Source organism: Puma concolor, chromosome B1 (genome assembly GCF_028749965.1).
Source record: "Puma concolor isolate L17-30 chromosome B1, mPumCon1.1.hap2, whole genome shotgun sequence".
Lineage (NCBI taxonomy): Eukaryota > Metazoa > Chordata > Mammalia > Carnivora > Felidae > Puma > Puma concolor.
In genome coordinates this window covers 15,473,397-15,499,583 of record NC_141670.1, presented here as the reverse complement: position 1 = coordinate 15,499,583, position 26,187 = coordinate 15,473,397, and the positions used below count along the sequence as shown (strand labels likewise).

Here is a 26,187-nt window from a genome sequence, read left to right as displayed (position 1 = left end):
TTTCCAGACAATTCTTTGAGTCAGTTTGCATTTGTGCCACTGTAGGTATTTAGTCCTTGTGTTTCCCGAGATGGTGGCCACAGAGCAGTAGGGCTTCTGTGAAATGGGAGAATGGTTCGTGTACCCACTCATACTCCACTCAAAATGAAACAAATAAATAAATAAACAAAAACAAAATAAATAAACTTGCTCTAACTTGGTACTCATAAAATTATTTTTGGTAATAAATTTAATTTTGGAAATGAAATGTTTAAAATGCTATAGGAGAAGGAACAATGTCATTACTATTATCATTGTAAAGGAACCCTAGGGAGGATGTTTGAAAGAAATTTAAAAAAAAAATTTTTTTTTTAACGTTTTATTTTTGAGACAGAGACAGAGCATGAATGGGGGAGGGGCAGAGAGAGAGGAAGACACAGAATCGGAAGCAGGCTCCAGGCTCTGAGCCATCAGCCCAGAGCCCGACGTGGGGCTCGAACTCACGGACCGCGAGATTGTGACCTGAGCTGAAGTCGGACGCTTAACCGACTGAGCCACCCAGGTGCCCGAAAGAAATTTTTAAAAAATGTTTATTTATTTATTTAGAGAGAGAGAGAGAGAGAGCAAGTGTGGGACAGGTAGAGAAAGGGGAGACAGAGAATCTGAAGCTCCACACTGTCAGCACAGAGCCTGATGCGGGGCCTGAACTCTGGAACCGTGAGATCAGGATCTGAGCTGATGTCAGATGCTGAACCAACTGAGCCACCCAGGCACCCCTGAGAGAAATTTGAATCTCTATTTAAGGCTTTTCTTATTTTATAAATAAATATTTTATACATTAGATCGGAAAAGGAGAAACATATCCATATTGCTGGGTAGATGTAGCATAAAGGCAATAATAATTTTTAAGTGGTTACTTAAGATTTCAAATGTTATAAAAATATCCTACTTTCATGCAAAGGAAGTTTGCATTAAACTTTTCGATTTCAGGACAAAAATATGCTATTATTCACTAATTTAAGTAGAGTGTGTGCCAGATTAATTTATAACGTAAGTACAGTTTAAGGAAGAAGATGCTGATTTCCTTGTGTGACGTGGGAACGCTAATATATTCCAAGGATAGAAATAACTTGAAATTAATTACAGAGCCCGCATCCCTTATTTGCAATCCCAAAAAACCCTGAAAACTGAAAGTTTTTGTCATGACTCATTTGGCAGGATGGTCTGCCCTGAATTGGCACAGAGCTATTCGTAGCTTTCACTAATCCCAATCAGTGTGAATGTGCACGATTTACTGCAAAATATTACTGTGTGGATTAAGGGGTTCTCTACATATTGCTGGGGATGTTCTTGCTCTATACGGTATATGCACCGTATTTCTGATATCCCCATACTGCTGAGTTCTGAAACCTATCTGGTCTAAGGATTTTGAATAAAAGAGCAGCTATCTCCTATAAGTGGAACAGCCCCACATCCTGGTTTTCCTAGGGGCAGTTCCTCTTTACATCTGGTTAGAGGCAAGGTATGACTATTTATAAGGCCCCATTCACACTTTGAAGCGTTCCATTTTGGGGGCACTTGGGTAGCTCAGTTGGTTAAGCGTCCCACTCCTGGTTTCAGCTTAGGTCATGATCTCATGGTTTGTGAGTCCAAGCCCCGCGTCAGGCTCTGCATGATGGGTGTGGCGCCTGCTTGGGACTTCTCCCTCTCTCTCTGCCCCTCCCTTGCTAGCGCCTTCTCTCAAAATAAATAGAACTTAAAAAAAAAAAAGAAGAGAGAGAATTGTTCCATTTTGGACAATCCATGATTTGGTCGCCATCCTGACCGTCTGTGAGTTCTTGGTAATGAGCAGTTTGGTGCTGATGGACGTCAGTAAGTTTCCAGTGAGTTCTCCTATATACAGCTTTAAAATAAACGAGGTTCGGGGCGCCTGGGTGGCGCAGTCGGTTAAGCGTCCGACTTCAGCCAGGTCACAATCTCGCGGTCCGTGAGTTCGAGCCCCGCGTCGGGCTCTGGGCTGATGGCTCAGAGCCTGGAGCCTGTTTCCGATTCTGTGTCTCCCTCTCTCTCTGCCCCTCCCCCGTTCATGCTCTGTCTCTCTCTGTCCCAAAAATAAATAAACGTTGAAAAAAAAATAAAATAAAAAATAAAAAAATAAAATAAAATAAACGAGGTTCTAGGTTATATCTAGACCACCCTAAGGTGACTTGAAACATTGTTGATAAGAAATCAAAAAGGTATTTTATTTTAAAGGTATTTATTTATTTTACTATTTTTTTTTTAATTTCTTTTTTTGACATTTATTTATTTTTGAGACAGAGCATGAACAGGGGAGGGACAGAAAGAAAGGGAGACACAGAATCTGAAATAGGCTCCAGGCTCTGAGCTGTCAGCACAGAGCCCGACGCAGGGCTCGAACTCACGGACCGTGAGATCATGACCCGAGCCAAAGTCGGATGCTTAACCGACCGAGCCACCCAGGCGCCCCAAAGGTATTTGTTTTAAAAAGGTCTATCTTACAGCTTTCTTAGATGCGATTCCCCACAGCCTTTATATGCATCTTTTTATGATGGCAAATCATTGTTTCCTGATCGTAATTGCTTGTGTACAGCCTTCTTTTACTAGTTCGCGAGTGCCTCTCTATTCCCCCTTTCATCATTGCTGATGCCCAGCATCTGCAGTATATTCGTGGTTTCTTTATCGAGCCTCGGCCTTTGCCATACCGTAGGACCTGGGTACAGAGTGGTGAGCGGGCAGATAGGGTCTCGGGCCTCGTGGAGATTCTCGTCAAGTCGGGCAGACAGATTCGGGGGCCTGGCCTCACCTTCAGAGACTAAGGGAGGCTTGTTGAGGAAGTGGTCTCGGAGCTAAGACAGGAGGAGTGTGAGGTTACTCAGTGAAAGGGGACGGTCTTGCTCTTGAGACCGGGAAGGAGGCCCGGGGGACAGACCCACCACTGGAGGTGCTGTGGGAGTAAGGACAATGGAGGGAGATGACACCAGAGCCGGGCCTGTGGAACAAGGGGCTCTGAACGGATGGTATCTGTGCTTTTACAGGGGTGTTCTGGCTGCAGGGTAGCTACCAGATTGGGGTTGGAGGGCGGGGCCGAGCTCACAGAGCTGCTTGGTCCTGACTGTGCTGAAGGAAGGAATTGTTCCCGACCTACTGGTCGTGGCACTTTCTATCCCCACAGTGTTCGAGTTACTCTCCTGGAGAATAGTAAATATGCGCTCTGCTCGGTACTCTGGGGCCAAAGTAGTTAGTGAAATGTTCCGCCAAGTTCGAGCAAGTAGAACTGAAGGTTATTCAGGCTTCCGAATTCTGCAAGATGAGGAAAAATTGCAAATGAGAAACAGGAAGCAAAACCCTTACTCATGGTGGGTGTTTCTCGAGCCAAGTGCCTGACAGACTGAGGGAGGGGGGAGGCGTCCTCACAGAAGGGATGAAGCCCGGCTGGGAATGCCAGCTTTGGGGGCCACCGGGTGACAACCAAGAGCTGGCCTGAAGTGTCCTCCAGAGAACGTGGTGGTGCGGGGCCTCTGAATGCCGCGTATCTGAAAAAAGGCAGTGGGCGCTTCTGACTGCTTTCCTTGGCCGCTAACTTCACCCAACGGGTGAGGCAGTGTCTCTGGGAAACCACCCTCGTGTTTCCAAGTTGAGAGAACTGATAACTGCTGTTAAATATTAGCACAAAGATTAGGAGGCATATGTTTCATGCTGAACGCTGAGAGCCTTCTCTCACATGTGCACACTGGCCCTTGGTCGCTTCTGGTTTTCCAGACAACCTGCAATTTAAATGAGTTATGGACCATCATCCCTCGTCTTCCCCAGGAAATGAAGCTTCCAGGCTTCTCGTTAAGATCATTGTTGCCTCATTGCGTAACGTGACTGATGTGTGTAGTTAATCCTGTCGTGGTGCCTGGATTGAAAAAACAAAAAACAAAAAACCACAAAAAACAAAACTCCAGCAGTTTCATTGAAGCACCAGAGAGGGAATTTTCTAGAATTTGTTGTATTTGCAGAAAAATGCCGTGTTTGCTGCTGTTTCCCCCTCTGGACTGTAAATCACTCATGTACTTTGCTCTGGTCTTTCTGGCCGAGGCTTTTTCCTTGCAGCTCATTTCAGACTTGCACTAACGTTGCAAGAACACTACAGAGAACTGCTTTTCTGAACCTTTGGAGAGTAACTTGCCAGCAGGACGTCCCGTCACTCCCGAATGCTTGAGTGTATCTTCCTGCAAACAAGGGTCCTCTCTAACATGAATGACCGCAGCGCCCCTGTTCGAATCAGGCCGTTACCCTTAGCACCACCTGATCCACAGACCCCATCCGGGTTGGCCAGTGATCTTAACAGTGACCCCATGGCACAGGGATCCGATTCAGGCTCAGGGGTCATGTCTCCTTAATCTTCCCGTAACGTCTGTGATCTTGACATTTTTGACAGTTACGGGCCTGTTATCGTATAGATAACCCATCAGGTGGGGCTTGGTGACAGTTCACTCGCGGTCAGATTTAGGCTACAGAGTTTATGCAGGAATATCACAGACGTGGTGCTCTTTCCTCATTGCGTCCTCTCCGGTGGTGAGTGACTGTGCTGTGTGCCTTTCTTCGTGATGTTCATTCAGCCATTTGACCGAGGAGGTTATTTGTCAGGCTTCTCTTTGGTTATTCTTTTTTCCCTTTGTGGTAAATATTTTGCGGGATGTCCTTCGAGACCGTGTAAGGGTCCCATTTCTCACCAGCCTTTTAACTCACTGGTTTTAGCATCCACTGATGTTTCCTGGCAGCAGAATTACTTCTCTCATGGCTGCCGCATGGTGGTTTTTAGTTCCATAGTCTTTCCACACTTACTACCTGCCCTGCTGCTTTGTAGAAAAGCTTCCTCCTCTCTATTTTTCATTGATTCCCATTTTATCCAATGGACTGTAACACGCTTTTGTCATTGTTTTGACATTCAGATTGTCTCCGATTGGCCGGTGGGAGCCTTCATGTGGATTGTCCTGTTCTCTTGATGTTCTCGATGTTCTTTGGACACGTCCTTACTTTCTGACCCCCCCCCCAAGATGGTTCCGTCTCGTCTTCTGCTTTCCCTGCCCTAGACCTGCAATCAGCCATGTTTCCAAGAAGCCCTGATTCCTTTTAGTGGAGAGTGGTATTTAGAAACCACGATTTGGGTGTTACATGTGCTTATCACCAGTGGTGTATTGCTGCCCCCCAGACCCTCGTAGCGGGCAGGGTTAGGGAATAGTGTACTACGTGTACATACACATATTTGTATGTATGTGTATATATGTACACACACATATTTTTACATCTATATTTATTTCTGTGTTTATCGACATACATGAACTCAGTCCTTATTCTATTCCAGCACCCAAGATTATTCTAGATTTCTTTCTCTGTTTGAACTTCCTTCTCCAAAAGTGAGAAACCTGGCTTCCATTTCCCCTAATGTATTAATTAATTTATTCTGTTGCCTGCGTGTATCTAATCTCACATCCCTTCGGCCGCCCCACTGCAATGAAGTTGCCCTCCCCATCTCATTCCTCAGGCTTCTGTGCTCCCAGACAAGACTGCTGTCCCTGGACAGGAGCCCACTCACCCCACTCGGGCCCTGACACCCCACTCTGGGCTGCTGTCCCCCACTGTCCCCGTGTCTATCCTCATTGCCCCACCTGGGCTCCAAGATCCCCCATACGATGTGCCAGCACCTCCTTCCACACACGGGGACACCCTCTTTATGCCAGTAGTCCTCACTAGCATGCCTCTGTTCCGCTCTCCTAATGTCTTCAGATCATTAGGACCATAACAAAGTACCACAGGCTGGGTGGCTTATACAACAGAAACGTATTGTCTCCCGGTTCTGGAGGCTGGAAGTCTGAAATCAGGATGTTGGCAAAGTTGATTCCTTCCGGGGGGCTCCAGGGGAGAATCTGCTCCATGCTTCTTTCCTCGCTTTGGTGGTGGCTGGGAGTCCTTGGCGTTCTTTGGCTTGTAGACCCATCGCATCGCCCCCATCCCTGTCTCTGTCTTCATCTGGGCTCCTCCTCTGTGTGTGTCTGTGTCCAGATTTCCCTCTTCTTGTAAGGACACCAGTCCTCTTGGATTTAGGGCCTATCCTAATCTAATATCACCTTGTAACTTGATTATATCTGTCAAGACCCTATTTCCAAATAAGGTTACATTCACAGGTTCTGGGTGGATGTGAATTTGGGGGGAAACCCCATTCGACACAGTACATCTGCTTTACTCCATTCCGCCTAATGGACTTTTGGACTCAATCATTCATGGAGTGGGGGAGGAGGGAGGGAGGATAGAAGGAACCTCTGTAGCTTTGAGAAGTTCATTATTGCCATATTCTACTTCTTCTCAAATCCAAAACTAGAGCACTCTGCCGACATTAAGGCTTTTCAGGACTTGGAATGAACACAGGATGGCACTCATTAGCATGTGACTTTACGATGCCCCATGGGGACTGTGCCCCTCAAGACACCCTATGCTGTAACGTATTACAGCTTTTTACTCACTGTTGGGCAACCGTCCTCACCTGGTCTGGTGCCCCTGGGGTTGGGGGGCTCCCCTGGCCCCTAGCCACCCAGTTCCAGGCCAGACAGTTGTGTCTTGGTGTGCATTGTCAGTCCCGTACTAGGCGGTGCTGGCCTCTGAGAGAGTCGGCTGGAGTCCTTGTGGAGCATGAGGTCTGGCTGTCATCAAGAGAGCCCTGTGTCAGTGCCCGGGCTCAGCAGCCATGGGGACGCTGCCCACGGACCAGCACATCCGGGAAGCGTATTGCCCTGATAATCGAAAAATGACCTCTGCTCCCTGCTTTTTTTTTCACTTTTTAGCTTGTATTATATTCTGAACTATGTTAACATATATACAGTTACATAGAATATATAAAAATCTATGGGACATATAATTACATGTAGTAACTCTATATTAACGTATATCTTCTGATCATCATCCCATACAAAGGAAATACCCTTCCAGAGTCACACTGTTTCATTATTTGAGTCCACCACATGTTTTTTAACCATCTCCCTACTGTCTGGTATTTGGATCCATGTAAAGTTTTTGCTTTGTAGATAATGCTCCATCGCATAATCCTTGACCGAATATTTGTGTCTGCGGAAACTATTAATTATTAAACACCCACTGTTGATCAGATAGTAGGCCAGGCACTTTATACATCTTAGTCCTACCACAAACCCTAAGGAAGTTAGCCCCATTTTACAGATGAGAAAACTGAGGCCTAGGGATGTGGGGCTCTGCTACCCTTTGCGTTTGGTTCCTAACGCTTTGCCCTGGGGAGAGGCTGTGTTGCCGAGTGAAATACTCCTAGACCTGAGTGGCCCCTACAGTTGTGGAGAAAGTGGTGGAGACGAAGAGATTTATGAGTTTTTAGGGGAATGGCGGGTGGATTTCTCACTCAGGGTCACAACTCCCCAGTCCTAGCCTCATCTAGGGCATGGTGATAAGGATGTAGCCCTAGCGACAGGCTCACCCCTTGCCCACCTTGGTGGACAAAGGAGCCTCCAAGGCCTTCCCTGATCTCCACTCTGCTCAAGGGTGGCTGTGCTGTCCCTGAGTCATTGTGCCTGTCAGTCCTGCATCGTGGCACTGTCCTACTCGCTGACAAATAAAGACAGTGCTAGGCCCCGTGGAGATCATAATCACTTATTAGGAAGTTCTAGGTCAAATTAGTTAGCCAAGAGTCAGACAAGATCAGTTATTGTTAACATCCAACTATTCCTTGAAGCCACCCTATCAGTATGAACAGAATGACTGCTGTGGTAATAGTTGAACCTGTAATGGTCAGGGAAAGCTGTTGGGGAAGGGTAGATTTAAAACTGGCCCTCAATTCCAAGAGAGAAGGGAGTTGGTGCGGAGGGGTGTAGGACAAACAGGGTGTGGGGAGATGTACGCGGGGTTGGCGTTTGCAGATGTGAGGTCTGGCCCTCCCCAGAGCTCCTAATGCTAAAAATAAGGGAGAAGCAAAATGCCCTCACAGCCCACAATTGCTCTTCATACACACCGAGGGGATGGAAACTGACAAATACCCCAAATGTTGACCACCATAGTGGTTTCAGTACCTTACAAAAATGTTAACGCAAAACGTCCATCGCGGCGTTGGAGCACAGCTTGTCCAAGAGGGGCTTTTTTGCGCTCCTGAAATAGTTCTTGGGGCTGAGCAGTCATAGGCTGGGCAGGGTGCACTTTCTTCCTCCCCTTCTTTCTGACTGCCCCAGGACCCAGGTGGCCTGTGCTCTGGGCCAGGTGACCCTGCCGTGTGGCAGAAGCAGAAACAACTGGAGAATACACCCAGGGACGGACAGACAGACAACAAACCCTCTGGTTCTCCTCTGTTGCTTTCTTAAAGAGGAGTTGGAGGGGTGGAAGGCGGCAAGACAGTTTTATTTTGGAGTGGGGAAATACTGTTTTCCTAGTACACATTACAGAAATAAAGGTCTGGCCGGACAGGATATGCAGTTGGTCTCGCTGGTTTCCACCAGCCAGGAAGGTACTACGAGGGGCAGGAAGTGTGAATCGATGGGGGTGGTGCTGGGCACTGGAGGCGGAGAGCTGCAGTCTACGCATCCGGCCCAACTAGGGCAGCTGGAGTAGCCGGCTCTCTCAGCCCTGGCTGGGAGCCCCTTCAGCGCAGGCTCCCCGTGCAGACTGGGAGGCGCTGGGTCCTCCATGCCTCTTTATGTGGACCCCAGTTTGGCCTCATGGTCCAGGGCCGAAGACTCCTTCTGTTTAAATCTGAACTCAACCACCCAGTAGCTCTGGAACCTTGGGCAAGTTACTTATTAACCTTCTGTGTCTCAGTTTCCACATCTGTAAAATGGGGATTTTAGTAGCACCTACCTTACAGGATCGTGGTGAATTGAGAGAACTAATACTCCTAACAAGCTGGGAACTTGCCTGACAGTGTTAAGCACATAATACTCATCAGCTATTGTTCGTGGCCTTGGAGTGTAGCATGGGATACTGTGTGCTCGGTACCTGCCAGCTGCTGGTGTTTTCAAGGGCTTAGCAAGTCCAAACAGGGATAAGAATTACACAGAAGCTCCTAACAGGTTGCCTCCCCAAAGGTGATTAAGCTTATAGAGTGTGAGTCAGGCTTCTCTCAAAAAAAAAAAAAAAAAAAAAACCCAACAAAACAAAAAACAAAACCACACACACAAAAAACAAAAAACGAAACCAAACAAGAAAATAAAACCAAACAAACAAACAAAAAAAAAAAACCCCAGGCTTTTCTCAAAATAGAACAGTTTCAACATCAGGTGGCTAACCTGCCTCTTCAAAAACCCCACCAGGGTGTCCTAGGCAGATATTTTGTTTTTACCAGCCACCTGACTACTCACTGTGATTTGGAAAGCTGGAAGTGGCCTTGAAACTATGTGTCTTTGTTTGGGGACAAATGGTTCCTCATTCACACTGGCCACATTTCAGGTGTTCAGCAGCCACACGTGGTCGATGGCTCCCTTGTCGGACTGTGTAGATACAGAACGTGTCTAGAATGGCTGGATAGGCCTGGCAGGTGCCTGCTGGGATGTAAAGTGCAAGGCTACACAGATCTACATGTTAAGATACGTGGCGACGTTAACACAAGGTTCCAGCTTGACAGGAGCAGAGGATATCTATTGGAGGCAGGATTTGGTAAAGATAGACTTTGTAGAAGGAATGGCATTTGAACTAGCTGTATAGGGGTGGATGGCTATTTTCAGGCTAGGTCTTTCTCCTGAGCTCTAACCTCATGGATCAAATTGCCCACCCAACACTCCCCCCCCCCCCCCCCCGATATCCCAAAGATATCCCAAAGCCATTAGACCCAAAACCAATCGCAACGTTTCTCCTCTTAAACCTTCCGTATTCCCCTTGCGGAGAGCGGCATTACCACCTGCCCGGTGTAGAGAAGGGAGAAAGGAGGTCACGGAAGTCCAGATAAGTTTGAAGAGGGAGGGGAGTCAGAGATTCAGAAAGAGCCTGGTGGCTTCTATTTTCCTCCCTGAGGTTAGAGGCAAGACCCTTTGCCAGAATTGATGGGTGTGGAAGTGAATTCGGTAGCGTGAAGATGGAAAGATCTCCGATTGCTCCTGTGGGGAACAGCCACAGGAGCTGATGAGGGAGAAGCAAAAAAGATGTGCAGAAATCTGCATGCTCAGGTGAGGTGATGAGCCCATCAGCGTGTCGTGGGTGGTCAGGACTGGGCATCATTCAGCCCAAGCATGGGTTTGTGGCGCCTGAGCAAACAGGAGGGAGGAAGTGAGACCCATCTGCAGTGGAGAAGCGCTGGGGCAGCTGGGTTGGGCAGAGAACGGGGCCGGAGAAGGTGCTCTGGGGAGAGGGGCCCGGGGAGCAGGGCTCCTTGGGCAGAGATGGACGCAGGGTTCTGTGCCCCCTCTCCGAAAAGCGCACGTTTGCATACATGGAGCATGGTCCGTGTTTCTCAAGGCTTGCTCTCTCTGGATGGAGGACTCCTGATTGCTTTGGGATGCATTGAGAACCGTTTCCTAGAATGACCGTTGGCTCACCTGCAGGACGGAAAACCAGTCGTATATTTTGGTGTCTTTCGAGCACCCAGGTGGAGGCCAGAAGTCAGTTTCGGTTGAAGTGGTGCAGTGCAAGTTACTATCAGAGGCTCAGTCACACTGTTTCAGGTCCCAGACCAGCTTGTGGTCAAAGACAGGGAAGTTTTTGTCAAGTAGCTACGGTAATATCTTCTCTAAAGGATACAGAAAACACGTCCAAGAAAAAAATTGTGGGTAGGATGGCAGATATGCAAAACTATAATTTGGATGATTCTCAGTATGGGAAACTTGTTCAGTGGTATTTAAAGGCATTTTGGAATTTTAATTTCATGTGCATTCATATTCCATTCATGATGAAAGCTACTCGTCATTGGCGCCCTCATTTTCCTATGACTCATTTGGAGATGTTTATTAAACATATGGAATCCGGAAGGCCATGGAGCTTATGGGTATTGAATGACAGCGATACCTACACTTAGCTGCATATCCAAATTGCCCTAGGATAATAAGAATAACTTGGAAATGCTATTGCAGTGAGTCTAAGATGGGGCCAAGGAGTCTTTTTGTTTGTTTGTTTGTTTTTTGCTTTTTTAATTCCCTAGGTAATAATGTGCACAGGCAGTTTGGGGATCTGGTATAGGAGGATGGAATAGTATAGAAAAATATAACTATGGTTTATGATATCTCAAGGAGAGCCTTTCCCAGTAATCCTGCCCCATCGTTCAAGGTTGAGTTCCTGAAAAATCCACATAGTAGGAGAATTCATGGTTGAATTGCTTAAAAACCTTGAGAAAAACTGGGCTAGAAACTAAAATTATTAAATGAATCTATGACACGCATCTTTCGAAAGTTCAATAAAAGGAAACAGCCAAGTGCACGAAATAAGGATTACATCGGTGATGAGTGATATCACACAGTTGCTTTGATTGCCATTGTGTATTAACTCTCCTGAAGTTTATTTATTCTTTTAATGTTTCTTTATTAATTTTGAGAGAGCGAGACAGCAAGCATGGGAGGGGCAGAGAGACCGGGAGAGAGAGAGAACCTCAAGCAGGCTCCTCACTGTCGGCACAGAGTCCAACGCAGGGCTCAACTCACCAAGTGTGAGGTCATGACCTGAGCTGAAACCAAGAGCCGGACACTCAACCGACTGAGCCACCCAGGTGTCCCTCTCCTGGCGTTTAACAAAACGTTTCAAAATCGGTTTCGCATTGGTGCAGACAACGTGCCCACTGAGAGGCATGTTTTTTCTGTGTCCAGCACTCATCCTAGTGTTAACACGTCTTCCTGATTTCCTGAGTGGTAGTTGTTGGACTTCATCCTCTGGGGCCCCACTGGCCTATGCAGAGTGATTTGAATACTGTAGGCAGAGAAGCACTGAGTACAGAGTATGGCCAAATGGGTGGGCCTCCAGCCCCGCCTTCAGATACGGAGTCCTGTTACCTCACTCTGATTATTTATATCCATTGTAATAATCACTCACGTGGTTGTTTTCATACTGGGTACTTGCTGTTAAATTTCTCTGTCTTCCGGGAGTCCTTCTGGTTCTAAGGTTTGCTATATCCTTCTCTTCTGCTTCCTGCTTTCCGCATGACCTTCCCCTTCTCCCCTCGCCGCACCCCCCCACCCCGCCACATGCTCACACACATCTGTGTGCACACCTGGGGAGTGGTTCTGCCCAGTGCAATGCTTTTTATATATTTTTTTAATGTTTATTTTTGAGAGAGAGAGAGAGAGAGAGCACAAGTGGGGGAGGTGCAGAGAGGGGGGTGGGCAACAGCAGATCTGAAGCAGGCTGGCACTGACAGCAGAGAGCCCGATGTGGGGCTTGAACTCATGAACCGTGAGATCATGACCTGAGCCGAAGTCGGACGCTCCACAGACTGGAGCCACCCGGGTGCCCCTGCTTTTTATACTCTTTTTGACCATGGTACCAGTATAATATAATTGAAAATTGAAACAAAAATTCCAAGAAAACAAGCTTACTCTTATTTGGGGGACTCTCAGAGTTTGTGTTCTGTGTTCACCTACATTAAAATTGCTGATCTTAATCCAGTAAGTTGATTTCGTGACCCAGCGTTTGAAAAACACTGGTCTAGAGGCTTTTGACATCTTTGGATTTGAATCCCAGCTTTACCACTTAATAGGTCTGCAGCTTGGTGACCAGCTTCATTTCCTCATCTGGAAAACGGGAGCTAAGATACTATACCTCCTATAGTTTGTTTGCAGATTCAATGAAATCATGCATGAGAAGCCCCTGGCTTAGTGTCTGATTCCTAGGAAGCACTTCAACGGGTGACGGGGATAATGATGGTGTTGATGGCGGTAATTTTCAGTTTTCACCTCCAGCTTTCAGCTCTCTCAGTTCACATAATTTTGAACTGGAAATTAACTTTTGCCAAAAAGGTACAAAAGTCAATGTGAGGGGTGTAGACTATCATGCAAGAGGAGCTTGCAATCTGGGGAAAGATTACCAGATGTGCAGAAAAAGTTACTAGTACAAATTGCTATTACATTCTTACACCTGTATTGTCACTTGGCTTTATTTCCCTTGCATTCCCGTAGCCACCATTTCGGACCAGAGAAGCAGCTCGGGCTCCTCTCCTTGCTTCAGTTTGCACTTGTATGGGTGCTGCTTGGGTCACGGCTAGTCTCAAGCAGGCGCTCAGCAGTCTTACAGCCTCTAAACAAGCTGGGCAATGGGGGGTTCAAAGGGGCTTGGGTGACTCGGTCATGATTTTCTTTTTTCTTTAAGTTACTTTTTCAAGTTATGCTTTTGCCCCTCTCTAAAACGGGGATAACAATATTTAACTTATTAGGGCCGGTGTGTGGGTTGGTGATGATTTCTGTAAACCAGCCAGCCCACGCTGCTCACCTGCTCGCGGACTCTCACGAAGCTCCACCCACGTTGGTGTCTAAGTCAGTTGCTCCGCCCACGGCAGCAAACACATCTTCCCCGGTCCTGACCTTGGCTGTTCTACCAGCTTCACCTTTGCCAGGCTTGCTTGCCACTTTGCCTAGGCGATTCTCCCCCATCCTAGAAGTTCTCCCTTTGCCGCACAGCTTTCCCTTACAAACCCATCCAGTAATGATTTATATATTCCTCGTGAAACTGGTTCGCGTAGTTGGCAATTAATCATATACTGCCTTCTGATCTCCACTGCAGTCTTTTATTATTATAATTATAGTATTATTAGGTAGCTTTATATGATTTATGTCACATACCCCCAGTTAACTTACTAATTCCTTGAGGGTAGTGATCATGCCTCACACGTCTCTGAGTCGTCCATAGCATTTAGCAGAGTTCCCTGCAATAACGTGTGTAATAAATATTTGTTGATACACTGGACGACTGGATACTGCCCACACGAGCTGCCATAGAGCTGTGAGGGAAGGTTAGTGGATGAAAAGAGATTTGAGCTAGCTTTTGTGAGGGGGTAACCCTCCCATAGGTTGGTAAGAGGGGTGGGCACATGGTTACGTAGGGAGGGCTGTTGACAAATACATGTCGCAGCTGCAGAAGAAATGGGATGGAGCATTGCTGTGGTCAGCTTCTGCGACACAGACTCATGCTGAAGCCCTGATGTTAGCTAGCTGCACAGCACCAACCCTCCTGACTTCCCTGCTCCCCAGTTTTGACCTATCTCCTGTGCCCTTGCAACTGGGAGATGAGCTGTGGGGCTGCTGGTGGAAACGCTCTGTTTTTCTCTGAGTGAAGGTGCTTTTATTTCCACTTCATTCTTGAAGGAAATACTCGCTGTCTATAAACTTTTAAAAATAGCTATTTCAAGGGGCGCCTGGGTGGCGCAGTCGGTTAAGCGTCCGACTTCAGCCAGGTCACCATCTCGCGGTCCGTGAGTTCGAGCCCCGCGTCAGGCTCTGGTCTGATGGCTCGGAGCCTGGAGCCTGTTTCCGATTCTGTGTCTCCCTCTCTCTCTGCCCCTCCCCCGTTCATGCTCTGTGTCTCTCTCTGTCCCAAAAATAAATAAACGTTGAAAAAAAAAATTTAAAAAAAATTTAAAAATAGCTATTTCTTTCAGTATGTTTAGAGACACCTTTCCATTGTCTTCTGTCTTCCCTGGTTTCTGTTGAGTAGTAGTAACTGTAAGGCTTCTGGGTCTTGGGGGTTTTGTTGTTTGCTCTTCAAAGGTGATGCCTATTCCCCACCCTCCCCCCACCCCCTCACCCAGCTGTTTTTAAGATTTTTCGCTATAGTTTTGGTTTTCAGCAAACATACTATAGTATGCTTAGGTGGGGTTTCATTCGTATTTGTCTGTTTGGGGTTTGTAGCAAGTTATTAAGATAATTGGTCATGGTCTCCAAACATCGCTTTTTGCCTCATTCTTTCTCGTGTCTTCGTGGAACTACAAACTGCCCATGTTTTACATCTTTTTAGATCTAAAATAGAATCTCCTATGGATTTTATGTTCTTTGTAACATTCTCCACTCTTCTGCCTCTAAGTGCTTCATTCTGTTTATTTCCTTCTGACTTCTGTTCTGGTTCACTGATTTTTTTTTTTTATGATGTCTAATATGTTGGTACACCCGTCTGTTGAGTTCTTAATTTTAATTATTTGCTCTTTAGTTTTATTTTTTTATTTTTTTGAGTTATTTATTGATTTTGAAAAGGGGGGGCAGAGAGAGGGAGAGAGGGAGAATCCCAAGCAGGCTCCACACTGTTAGTACAGAATCCAAGTCAGGGCTCGAACCTGCAAACCATGAGATCATGACCTGAGCCAAAATCAAGTTAATCAGTGCTTAACTGAATGGGCCACCCAGGTGCCCTTGCCCTTTAGTTTTAGAATTTCTTTTTTAGGTTCTAGGTTTTTGCGAACATTTTCTGTCTTGTTTTTATTTCCTTGAACATGTTAGGCATTCTTGTTTTAAAGACTGTGTCTGAAAACTTTTGGTATCTGCGTCTCCGTTGTATCTGTGAAAGACCTGTGTCAGAATCCCTGTGGGTCTCTTTTTGTTGTCCATATTTCATTGATTTTTTATTTATCCTTGTGTTCTCAGCCAGATTGATTGAATGCTCACCGTTGCGTATGAAAAACTCCAGAGATAATATAAATCCTAGGATAATGTTGTCTTCCTCAAGATATAATTTACATTTGCTTCTGGGAGTTCCAGGTCATTTTAATTTGCACAGGGATTGAAGTGATTCAGAGCTAGGCTTCAGTCTCTGAGGTCAGTGTCTTTCCATTTAGTTTTATCCCAAACAAGCTTGTGTGTGTGTGTGTGTGTGTGTGTGTGTGTGTGTGTGTGTGTGTGTGGTTTCCAGGCCTCCCTTTTCCTAGTTGGGTCCTGATCTTCAGTTTTTATCCCCCTAGTTCTGGGATCAACAGATGCCCCCAGGCTGGGAAAAGAGTGCCCCAAACGTCAGGCTTACCTTCCCGGGTTTCATTCTTCTCCCAGACCCTGCCGTCCTAATTCTTTACTACCTTGTTAGCTCTCTGATTCTTCCAAACGGATTAAAAACACACACACACACACACACACATGTTTTGTACAGGTTTTCTTGTTATTCACCTTGGGAGTTAGGTCTGAATTACCCATTGTGTCATTATCAGAAGTGCACCCCTCCTCCACTCAGCCAAGGATTTTATTATCTTAAATCCAGCAGGGATGTTTAGAAGTCTCTAGAAAAGAACATTAACATGATTTAAGTGGTATTTTAGGAAATTTAATATGTCAGTGGTATGCAAAGCAGACAGGAGTTGGGAAAGGCTCAGTACGTAGAACGGTTAAAAGACCATCATAACTGAGTGCTTTCTAGAGTAAGAAAAAAAGCAGGTGTTAGGGTTTCTGAATCTGGGCATTTCAGAGAGACATGAATGAGAGCCTTGGCTCTCCTACTTACTAGCAGGTTGCGTTGAACAGTTCCTTTACCTGTCCTCTCATCTATGATATGGAATTTTAAAGTCCCTGCCTTCTAGGGTTATAAAAATTACATGAGGAACTCCTAGAAAACTCTGGTTTTAAGACTTGGCATATAGTATGTGCTCAGTAAATAGTAGCCATTTCTGTTACCATTCCAAGACCAAACTTCAGTGATTCAGGTTAAAATTCAAGATCACTGTTAATGGCCCTAAGCAGGACCATAACAGTGTCATCTTCATGGGGGCTGTTCACTTGCTATGAGTTCAGTCACTGTGTTCCAGGAAATAGCTTGTTTGCGTTTATGCAGCATTGCGGTGCCCTAAATACCCGCCATGTACTGAACTGATTTATAGGCTGATTCCGTGGTTTTTAGAAAGTGCCTTTTGTCGGGCTTGATGGTAGATGCTCTGTATTTTAGGTTTATGGAACCTCAAGACTTCAGCGTTTCACTTTTAAATTAAAAAATTTTTTTTAATGTTTATTTTTGAGACACAGAGAGAGAGAGAGAGAGAGAGAGAGAGAGAGAGCATGAGTGGGGGAGGGGCAGAGAGAGAGGGAGACCCAGAATCCGAAGCAGGCTCCAGGCTCTGAGCTGTCGGCACAGAGCCTGGCGAGGGGCTCAAACTCGCCAACTGCGAGATCGTGACCTGAGCCAAAGTCGGACGTTCAACCGACTGAGCCACCCAGGCACCCCAGCATTTCACTTTTAAAAACAACCCAGTGTACAAGAATAGATAGAAGCTTACCAAAAAAAGATACATCAGATGATGAGCCTTCATGTTACAAAAGGATTCCTGGAGTCATGGATAACTTGGCATATTATCTTTTTGAAACCTCTTCATTTTCCTAGATGATCGAAGTGTGGACCGGAGGGTTTGAGTGACTAGTGCAAGGGCACCCGCTAACAATGGCAAAGTCAGGACTGGAACACAAGTGTGTTGATTTCTGGCATACTTTGGTTTTCTTGACAAAAATAGCCCCTCTGTGTCTTTTCTAACCAGTCCTGTGCCTTCCTCAACTCTGTTAGAGTTTCATATGGGCCATGGGAACTGGTGCCTACAGGAAACTTGCCTTACAGAAGGAAGACCAGTCTGTCACTGTGAATTTCCTGGACAGAAGCTGGAAAATACATGCCGAGTAAGCATCTTTTCTCCGTATTCAGTCTCTGACCCTCTGTGACTGCCTTTTAATCTCTAGAAGTATAATTTATTTTTAGTTCACACTAAATGATGAGTTTCTGGGGCTAAGCCCAGAAGAGAATTCTACTTTTGCTTCTTTCACAGAAGTCAGGGTGCACACTCAACTTCTGATCGTCATGGGAAATCTGTGTCAATAACACCTGTTTTCTTCCGTGTCATGTGGCAACACCACTGGTAATTCATTACTTTTTTAGTGGGGGAAGTGGGGCCGGGCTATAAAATCAAGTATAAATAGAGGAAGTATCTTCAGATAAAAGGATCAGGTTTTTCTTGTTTAACATCAGGGATGTCCTAGCTGTTTAAAACATAACAAAACATAGAAACTGAAATAAGTGAACCCTTTAAAAATTTTTTTTAATGTTTATTTATTTATTTTTTTAAGAGAGTGTGAGAGGGGCAGAGAGAGAGGGAGGCACAGAATCCGAAGCAGGCTCCAGGCTCTGAGCCGTCCGCCCAGAGCCCGATGTGGGGCTCGAACTCGCAAACTGGGAGATCGTGACCTGAGCTGAAGTCGGATGCTTAACCGACTGAGCCACCCAGGCGGCCCAAGTGAAGCCCTTTGTAACAGAGTTTGTCCTACTCTGATAAGGCAATACTTGCATGTGTTTGCTTTTCCTACAGACCTGCTTATGATTAATGACAGTCCTGATTAAAGATTTAGAAAATGTTTTACATGTGTAATTTCCATAGCATTTTGGCTCGGTAAGTAATAGCGTGAGGTTTGTTAGAAAGGTGCAGAATGTGAATGAATAAGGGATGAACCAGAACCTGAGACGCTAAGACCGGTGGAGGAGGTCTGCCTGCCAGAATGACCAGACTGTGCAGGAAGTCACAGAAGAGCAGGTGGCTGATAATTAAAAGTAAAAGGCAATCTAGAGCCTTGCTCCTTCGAGTCTGGTTCCAGGACCCAAGAGTTTATTAGAAAAATGGAATCATGGGTGCCTGGGTGGTTCAGTCAGTTAAGTGTCCGACTCTTGATCATGGCTCAGGTCACGATCTCACGGTTCATGAGTTTAAGTGCTGCGTCGGGCTCTGTGTGCTGACAGCACAGAGCCTGCTAGGGATTCTCTGTCTCCCTCTCTGTCTGCCCCTCCCCTGCTCTCTCTCTCTCTCTCTCTCAGCATAAATAAATAAACTTAAAAAAAGAAACATAGACTCACAGGGCTTCATCTTCCAAATGAAGATTTGTGTGCACATTAAGGCTGGTGAGCGCTGGTCTGGATTCTGTAATCCACTCTTACCTTTCCTGTTAACAAAATGGATCATGGCATTTATCTGCATCAGTCTCCAGTTTCCCCTTCAGTCTTGGGATGATGGCCACAGGCCCAGGCATGGTTTTCTAGGCCCCGCGGGACCGGCCTGTGTCTGGCACCCTCTCTCTTGCTGACTGCTTCCTAGTATCATTCTGTACCCAGGACTCTTCATTTGGTATGGAAATGTCTTCTTACCTGTTTCCTGTTCGGCTGGGAGTTCCTAGATGCTAGAGGATGTCTTACCTTTTCCTGTTCCTGGAGTATCGTTCTCAATAAATGTCTCTGAGTGGGTGGATGAATGAAAGCGAGTGGAGTGACTTCAGGGCCATTAAGAACCGCTGTGTTGGGAGCTCCTTTGGGCCTGTCCCTGAGGCTCCTCTTACGTGTCTCAAAGAGTGGCCCAGAGCCTCCACGGGAGCGGATGGGGGCCAATCTGCGATGGCAGCCCAGCCTGGCACACCTTTCGAGCTGGCCTGGATCTTGTTTGAATATCTCCTGCGTGGAAGGCAGCGTTCAGGCTTTGTAGGAATATAAAAGACCTATGAGAGGTAGAATTCCTCCTCTCAAAGAGCTTACGGGTTGGTCAGGGAGAGGGCGGGTATGCAGTGGGAAAGTTTATAGTTAAGGTAAGAGTTGGATAAGAATAAAGACAGCAGAGAGCCGCCCTAAAGCAATGTTTGATTCTCAAACGAGCAGCAGCGTAAGATCAGTGACTGTTGGGGAAGTCCGGGAGGGGAGGGATTTATTCAGGCTGGAGTGGTTCGGGGAGGCCCATGGAGGAGGAGGGCAGAAGGGTCTTGGAGGCTGGGTCAGGATGGACAAGGCCGGGGAGGGAGGAGCAGAGAGCATGGTGTGTTGAGAGAGCAGAGCCCGAGGCATCTGCAACTGTGAGTGCATCTGAACTGGGAGAGATGTGCAAGGGAAATGCAGGTTCTAGAATGTAATTAGGCTCGAGAGGCCAAGGACGCGGTCCCACCTGGTTCACGTGGTGATGCTTGCACTCTGGCATGAGCTGGGGGAGGCACAGAGGAGAGAAGTCCTCAGCAAGCTGCAAGAGAGTGTAACTGAAACTTCGCCCATCTCAATGCAAATTCATCTCGGTAGAATTTTCAGAGCTCGTTTTTGGAGGAGGAAATGAGTAAAAGAAGGAAGATGCGACGAAGGGTTGAAAAGAGGATAATGTCACACTGCCCGTGAAGCTTTATAGAGTGGGGGCTTGAGTTGGCCTCCTCTTTGCTTTTGAATCCCATCTCAAATTTAGATTGGTGTGCAAACAGGGTGAAGGAGTGACAGGCAGTACTTTGTTGGTGATTCCACTCTGTATGTTTTAAGTGGGCAAGGGAAGAAAGAGTATCTAGAAAGGTATCTGGAAGGAGGGGAGAGAGGCCTTATGTGGGCTGGTAGAGGAACCGCGTTGAGACCATGCAGCTGTTTGCAGAGGGAAGGGGAGGGTGGTCTCAGGGCAGGGGGGGTGGGGTGCCGTGCACACTTGTAAAGGAAGACCGATGAGGGAGGGGGCAAGAGAATGCATTAGTCAGCGCAGAGCTGAAGCCAGAGCAAGATGCTGCTGTGCCCTGGAAGCCGACAGGATATGTCCGAACGGGAGAGCTCGCTGGTGAAAGACCTTGGAGCCAAGTGAACTGATTCTTTTAGGCTTTAAAGTGCAAAGATCGGGGGTTCAAAGCATTTTGGCAGCCCAGATTCCCAGAAGCAATGAATTGGTTCTAAGAACTCTTACCCACAACTGTTTTGCCCTGTCCATCGTGGGCTCTTAGAAGGATAATGCCCAGAGGTATTTGTAAGATACCGGTCCTCCCATTACCGGCCTGGTAATACACGGAAGGCGTCTGCTATAAACACGGCCAGGTTGGGGCGGGGGGCTTAAGACCTTGCGTTAGGCCAGGTCACTCAGGGCTGTCCGGGCCTTTGAGCCCGCAGAATTTCTGCCAGCCCAGGCGTCCTACGTCCCTGGAACCGTCTCCGCCAAGAGCAGGCCTGGCTCAAACCACTGACCCACTGAGCCGGCTCCTGCGGAGTAAGCGTGCCCAGGGTGGGCAGGTGGGCTCGATGCAGAGCCCCCAGTGCCCGCCCTAGCCCTCCAGTCCCCATGTACACATCAGCTGTGTGGTTTTGGGCAAAGGAGGGGGATCGTGGAGGACGGTCAGGCAGGGGTCTAGAACTTTCTAGTGCAGACATGGCAGGCAGTGGCAGAATTGCCTAATGACTGTGCTTCTCTTTGCAGAAGGGTACCATGCCCGTGGAAAGGATGCGAATGCGCCCATGGCTGGAGGAACAGATAAATTCAAATACAATACCGGGGCTGAAGTGGCTTAACAAGGTAAGTGTGTTGGGTGCTTGTGTGTGTGTGTGTGTGTGAGAGAGAGAGAGAGAGACAGAGAGACAGAGAGAGAGGAGGAGGAGGAAGAGGAGGAGGAGGGGGTCCTTACTAAAACCACATACATATAGACTGCCAGAAAGTAAAATTGTATTCCTTGTATTCAGAATCTGATGCTTGTTAATTACAAAACCAACCCACCCAAAATGATCTGTGTTTTTCTTTAATGATTCTTACCCTCTTCCTTCTCTGAATTTTTCTCTGGCTTCTCCTGGCTTTCTAGGATCAGAGGACATGGAAATTCTTGGGTTTTACATTGGGAATGGAGCATATTGGCTTTCTTCTCAGTATTCTCTATGGAGAAGACTTTTGGTTTTGTCTTTAAGAACATCTCTTTCTTTTCTTTTTTTAAGTTTATTTATTTATTGTTTGAGAGACAGAGACAGTATGAGTGGGGGAGGGGCAGAGAGAAAGGGCAAGAGAGAGAGAATCCCAAACTGGCCCTGCACTGCCAGCACAGAGCCCGATGTGGGGCTCTGACCTACGAGGCAGCAAGATCACGACCTGAGCCGAAACCAAGAGTCGGACACTTAACCAGCTGAGTCACCCAAGTGCCCCTGTCTTTTCTTTTTATTGTGAAACACCGTGTGCCTACTTGTCCTAAAAAAGTAGTCTGTCGTTTACAACCCACACATATACATAAATACTCTCTGACTTTATCAACCCCAAACTCTCCATCTAATTGATCCTACCTGTTGGGAGTGAATCAGGAAGAGAGCGGATGTCAAAATAAAGAACACCTGAAAATATATAGTTACCAGCTAGAAAAGCATCTAACATATCACGCTGTCTTTCAGAGGGCCCAAGAGAGAAGTTTCTCTCCCCCTACCAGGAATATCTCAGTTCTTCTGAGTAAATTTCCTTTTTCTCTTCTGCCTCCCCACTCATTTTAATCTTAAGGACCCAATGAATAATTCAGCTGGTTAGGCTTCATCTTTTATCGCATGGTTGAGTGCTTAGAGCCTGATTGTGGCCCTCTTCTCACAAGTGTGCAGGATACTACAGCATGATTGTGTTGACTAAGATCACTCCTGGCTTCATCTTTGCTTTTCAGATAGCTGTCAAGCCTTACTTCTTTTTTCCTCATCCACTTTTTTGGTTCCCTTATTTTAAATGTATTGTATTTGAGCGCATCGGTTTCAGTGGGTCCTTTCTGAAACAAGGTGGGGTAAAAAGTAAATAGAAATCGCTTAAGTAAACCATATGTCCACTTCATGGGAGCTGTCGTGTATCTTAACGTCGCATGGCAAATAAAATGTTTTTCTAGGCTTGCTGTATCTCTAGCGTTTTAGATTTGTATCCTGGAGGGGTTTTGTAATTAGCCTGCTCCAAATAAATCAGGTTGGGCCTTGGCCTCCGTGGTCAGCAGGGGCACAAGTGGAATTATAAGGAGAGGGGAGTTGAAGAAATGTGGGGTACTCAATAACAATAGTAACAACAGCTACTCCTTTAAGCAAGATACGTGCATGAGCTCACGTAATCCCCACAATGGGGTAGATGCTGTTAGGTTTTCCATTTTACAGACCAGGAAGCCAAGGTGCAGAGTCATTAAGTAGGATTATATTAAAAAAATTTGTTTTTAATGTTCATTCATCTTTGAGAGAGACAGAGACAGAGACAGAGAGCTGGTAGTGGAGGCACAGAGAGAGAGGGAGACACAGAATCCAAAGCAGCCTCCGGGCTCTGAGCTGTCAGCACAGAGCCCGACGTAGGGCTCAGACTCACGAGCTGTGAGATCATGACTTGAGCGGAAGTTGGAGGCTTACTCAACGGAACCACCCCGGCACCCTGGTAGGAGTATGTTTTAAAGAACAAGGTAACTTTGCCTATATTGATCAGAGTGCGAAATTAACACAGAAGTTCCTGATTTCTGCTTTCTGAAGAGAAGTAACTTTTTTTTTTTTCTCGTACAAAAATATATCCACCAGTTTGGCTGGCTTGATGCAGTGGCAAACTTCACATGTCGTTGCGTCCCCTGTATGAGTAGGCACTTGATATGGTGCAGTGAACTGTCTTTTTAGTAGGGCTGAATTGTGCCCCCACCCCCCTGCAAACCATATATCTACTTCCTTACCCCCGGAACCTGTGGATGTGTCCTTGCTGAAAGAAAGGGTCTTTGGGAAAAGTTAAAGATCTCAAGATGAGATCCAGCTGGGCCAATGCGGTGACAAGTGTCTATAGAAGAGGCGGAGAGGAGAAGACCCACACAGAGCAGAAGACGGAGTGAAGACAGAGGCAGAGATTGGAGAGACGGATCCACTAAGCCAAGGAGCGCCTGACCCCACCCGAAGCTGGACGTGTCAAGGGAGGACTGTCCTTACAGCCTCTGAAGGAGATGCGACCCTGCTGACCTCTTGGCTCTGGGTTTCCGGCCTCCAGCACGGTCCTGGGCTATACGCTGCCCCGTCTATGGCAGTTTGGGGACAGCCTGTGAGAAGCAAATCCACCCTCTTGGGACTGCTTCCTCACTGGGACTCCACCGCGACACCTTTTCTTCCATCTACTTCGTCCGTGATTTTCCTGAGAGAGGACCGCAAAGGAAATGGATTCTTCTCTGTGCAGCGAACGCTCCACCCCTGTCAGGTGGCCCTCCTCGTTGAGCTCCGCTCAGCTGGCTCCTGGCTTGTGAGTGCTCTTCCCTGGCGGAGCGGGGAAAGGAGACCCCTCGGCCGCCTCCGCCTCGTCTGGCCCCCCTGCTGGCCCTCCGCCTGAGCGGCCGTGGCTGCCGCAGTGAGGCCTCTGAGGCACAGGAGGCCGCGTGCGCCCTGGGGACGGGTCATTCGGGCCGCCCACCTGCCTGGGCAGAGCATCTGCAAGGTTGTCTGTGTGCTCAGTCTGGCACCGGCACTGTGCACCTCGGGTGGCATCAGGACCTTTTCTCTCCGTACCTCCACCTCCTCGGGGCATCTTTATCTAGGTTTCTGCTAACTTAGGCTTTGGCATTAGTCTGCCCACCTGAATATTTGAGACCTTGCTGTTCTTTCCTTCTTCACAAGCATTCTGCCTGAAATTCCTGCTTGCGTTCTGTGGCTTGAGGTCATCGTAAAATCTCTTCTCCTGCTGAAGACTGGTGGGGACTCTTAGAAAACGGCCCTGTCCGTGGGGCTCTGTTACTCACTTAGGCCTTAGCTGCGTTGTTCAGAATGTGTTGGCGTTGATGGGGGCGTACCCCGTGCTGGAAGGCCCTGGAGGGCAGGCCAGGGAGGTCTCGGTTGTTACTGCTCGCTGGCTGTGTGCTGGGCCTCCCTCCCGCCTGTTACTTTTTTTAATATTTGTGTAGAAAGAGGAGGGGGAGGGGCAGAGGAAAAGAGAGAATCTTAAGTAGGCTCCATAGTCAGCATGGAGCCCTCTGGGGGGCTCGATCCCACAACCCTGGGATCATGACCTGAGCTGAAATTAAGAGTGGGACACTCAACGGACTGAGCCACCCAGGCATCCCAGGGCCGACTGAGCCACCCAGGCACCCCAGGGCCCGTTACTTTTTATTAGGAGCATTTGCACACATACACAGTAGGTTTAAATGGTATAATGGCTAGAGAGAAGAGTGTAGCAAAATCCCGTGTAGTTTTAAAACTTGCCTCTAGATGTAACCATTATTAACATTTGTTAAAAATGTTTTATTTATTTTTGAGAGAGCGAGCGCGAGCAGGGAGGGCAGAGAGAGAGGGGGAGGCAGAAGATCGAAGCAGGCTGCACGCTGACAGCTGGCTGACAGCAACCTGATGTGGGGCTCAAACTCATGAACCGCGAGATCATGACCTGAGCCGAAGTCAGGCTCTCAACCAACTGAGCCATCCAGATGCCCCAACAATTGTTAACGTTTAAAAAATTTGTGTGTGTGTGGTATTTGAAAGCAACTCTCTGACAGCATACATGTATAAGACTTAAAACCATTTTCTATATGTTCACCATACCGTTATCAATTGTGTAACCATAAATAAATCATAATTAATCGTAATTTTTTAACATCATCACTGCACCGTCCATATCCGAAATGCCTCGACTATTCCCAAAATGTGTTTCTACAGTTGATTTGTTCAGTCAGAATCCAGAGAAGGCTCACAGGTTGTGTTTGGTTGGTCTGATTCGAAGTGTCTTCTGATTGTCATGATAATGAACGGTAGCTCCTCCTTTTTTTCCCTTTTTGCCATTGACTTGTGGAAGAGACCAGGTCATTTCTGGATAGGTCCAAACGCTTGTTTGTGGTTTCTCTGGGCCATTTTTGGAGGAGGGAAGGAGGCAGCCACATCCAGGCTCGTTGTTTGCTTTGTAGCTCTGATTGATTCCCACTATGGTTCTTGGAGTTCTCATTTCATGTGGGAGACCTACCTGGACCCCAGGGCCAAGGCCACTCTCCGAGCGTATGGTGTCCCTAGGTAGTTTCAGACCTTTTCCTTTCATTCACAAGCAGGCTTGTGTTTATATAAATATTAGTCCAGGGGCGCCTGGGTGGCGCAGTCGGTTAAGCGTCCGACTTCAGCCAGGTCACGATCTCGCGGTCCGTGAGTTCGAGCCCCGCGTCGGGCTCTGGGCCGATGGCTCAGAGCCTGGAGCCTGTTTCCGATTCTGTGTCTCCCTCTCTCTCTGTCCCTCCCCCGCTCATGCTCTGTCTCTCTCTGTCCCAAAAATAAATAAACGTTGAAAAAAAAAAAAAAATAAATAAATAAATAAATATCAGTCCACCTCAGATCAAGGTAAGGAGTCCAAACAAAAATAGCAGAGTAGATTGGAACATCTTATAGACAGTGGAGGAGAGAAGAAGCAGAGGAAGTTAAACGAGCTAGTTTCCACTTGGGGCCAAGGTATGTTTGTTCTGCATTACTCAAGATAATCTTAAATGTTCTTCTCAGTTCAAGCAGTGCTTCTCTCTCTTGGCCTCAGGTAGGTAGGCAGAGTCCTCTCTCTGTATAAGCACTGGTAGAGTCTGTAACATGCCATCCTTC

The 26,187-nt window shown here is 47.0% G+C and overlaps 1 protein-coding gene across 7 annotated transcripts in view; it reads left to right on the top strand.

Moving 5' to 3' along the window:
- IRF2 (interferon regulatory factor 2) overlaps positions 1–26,187 on the top strand; it is a 92,663-nt gene that overhangs the window by 27,966 nt on the left and 38,510 nt on the right. For 5 of the 7 annotated variants that reach the window (XM_086703177.1, XM_025933125.2, XM_086703176.1 and 2 more), the window contains one exon: positions 21,092–21,187. In XM_086703177.1, the coding sequence (XP_086559303.1) occupies positions 21,101–21,187 (87 nt within the window). In that variant the 5' untranslated portion in view covers positions 21,092–21,100. Of the gene's footprint in view, positions 1–17,483; positions 17,535–19,032; positions 19,398–21,091; positions 21,188–26,187 lie in introns of those variants that run through there. The other 2 variants (XM_086703173.1, XM_086703178.1) reach the window with 2 other exon arrangements.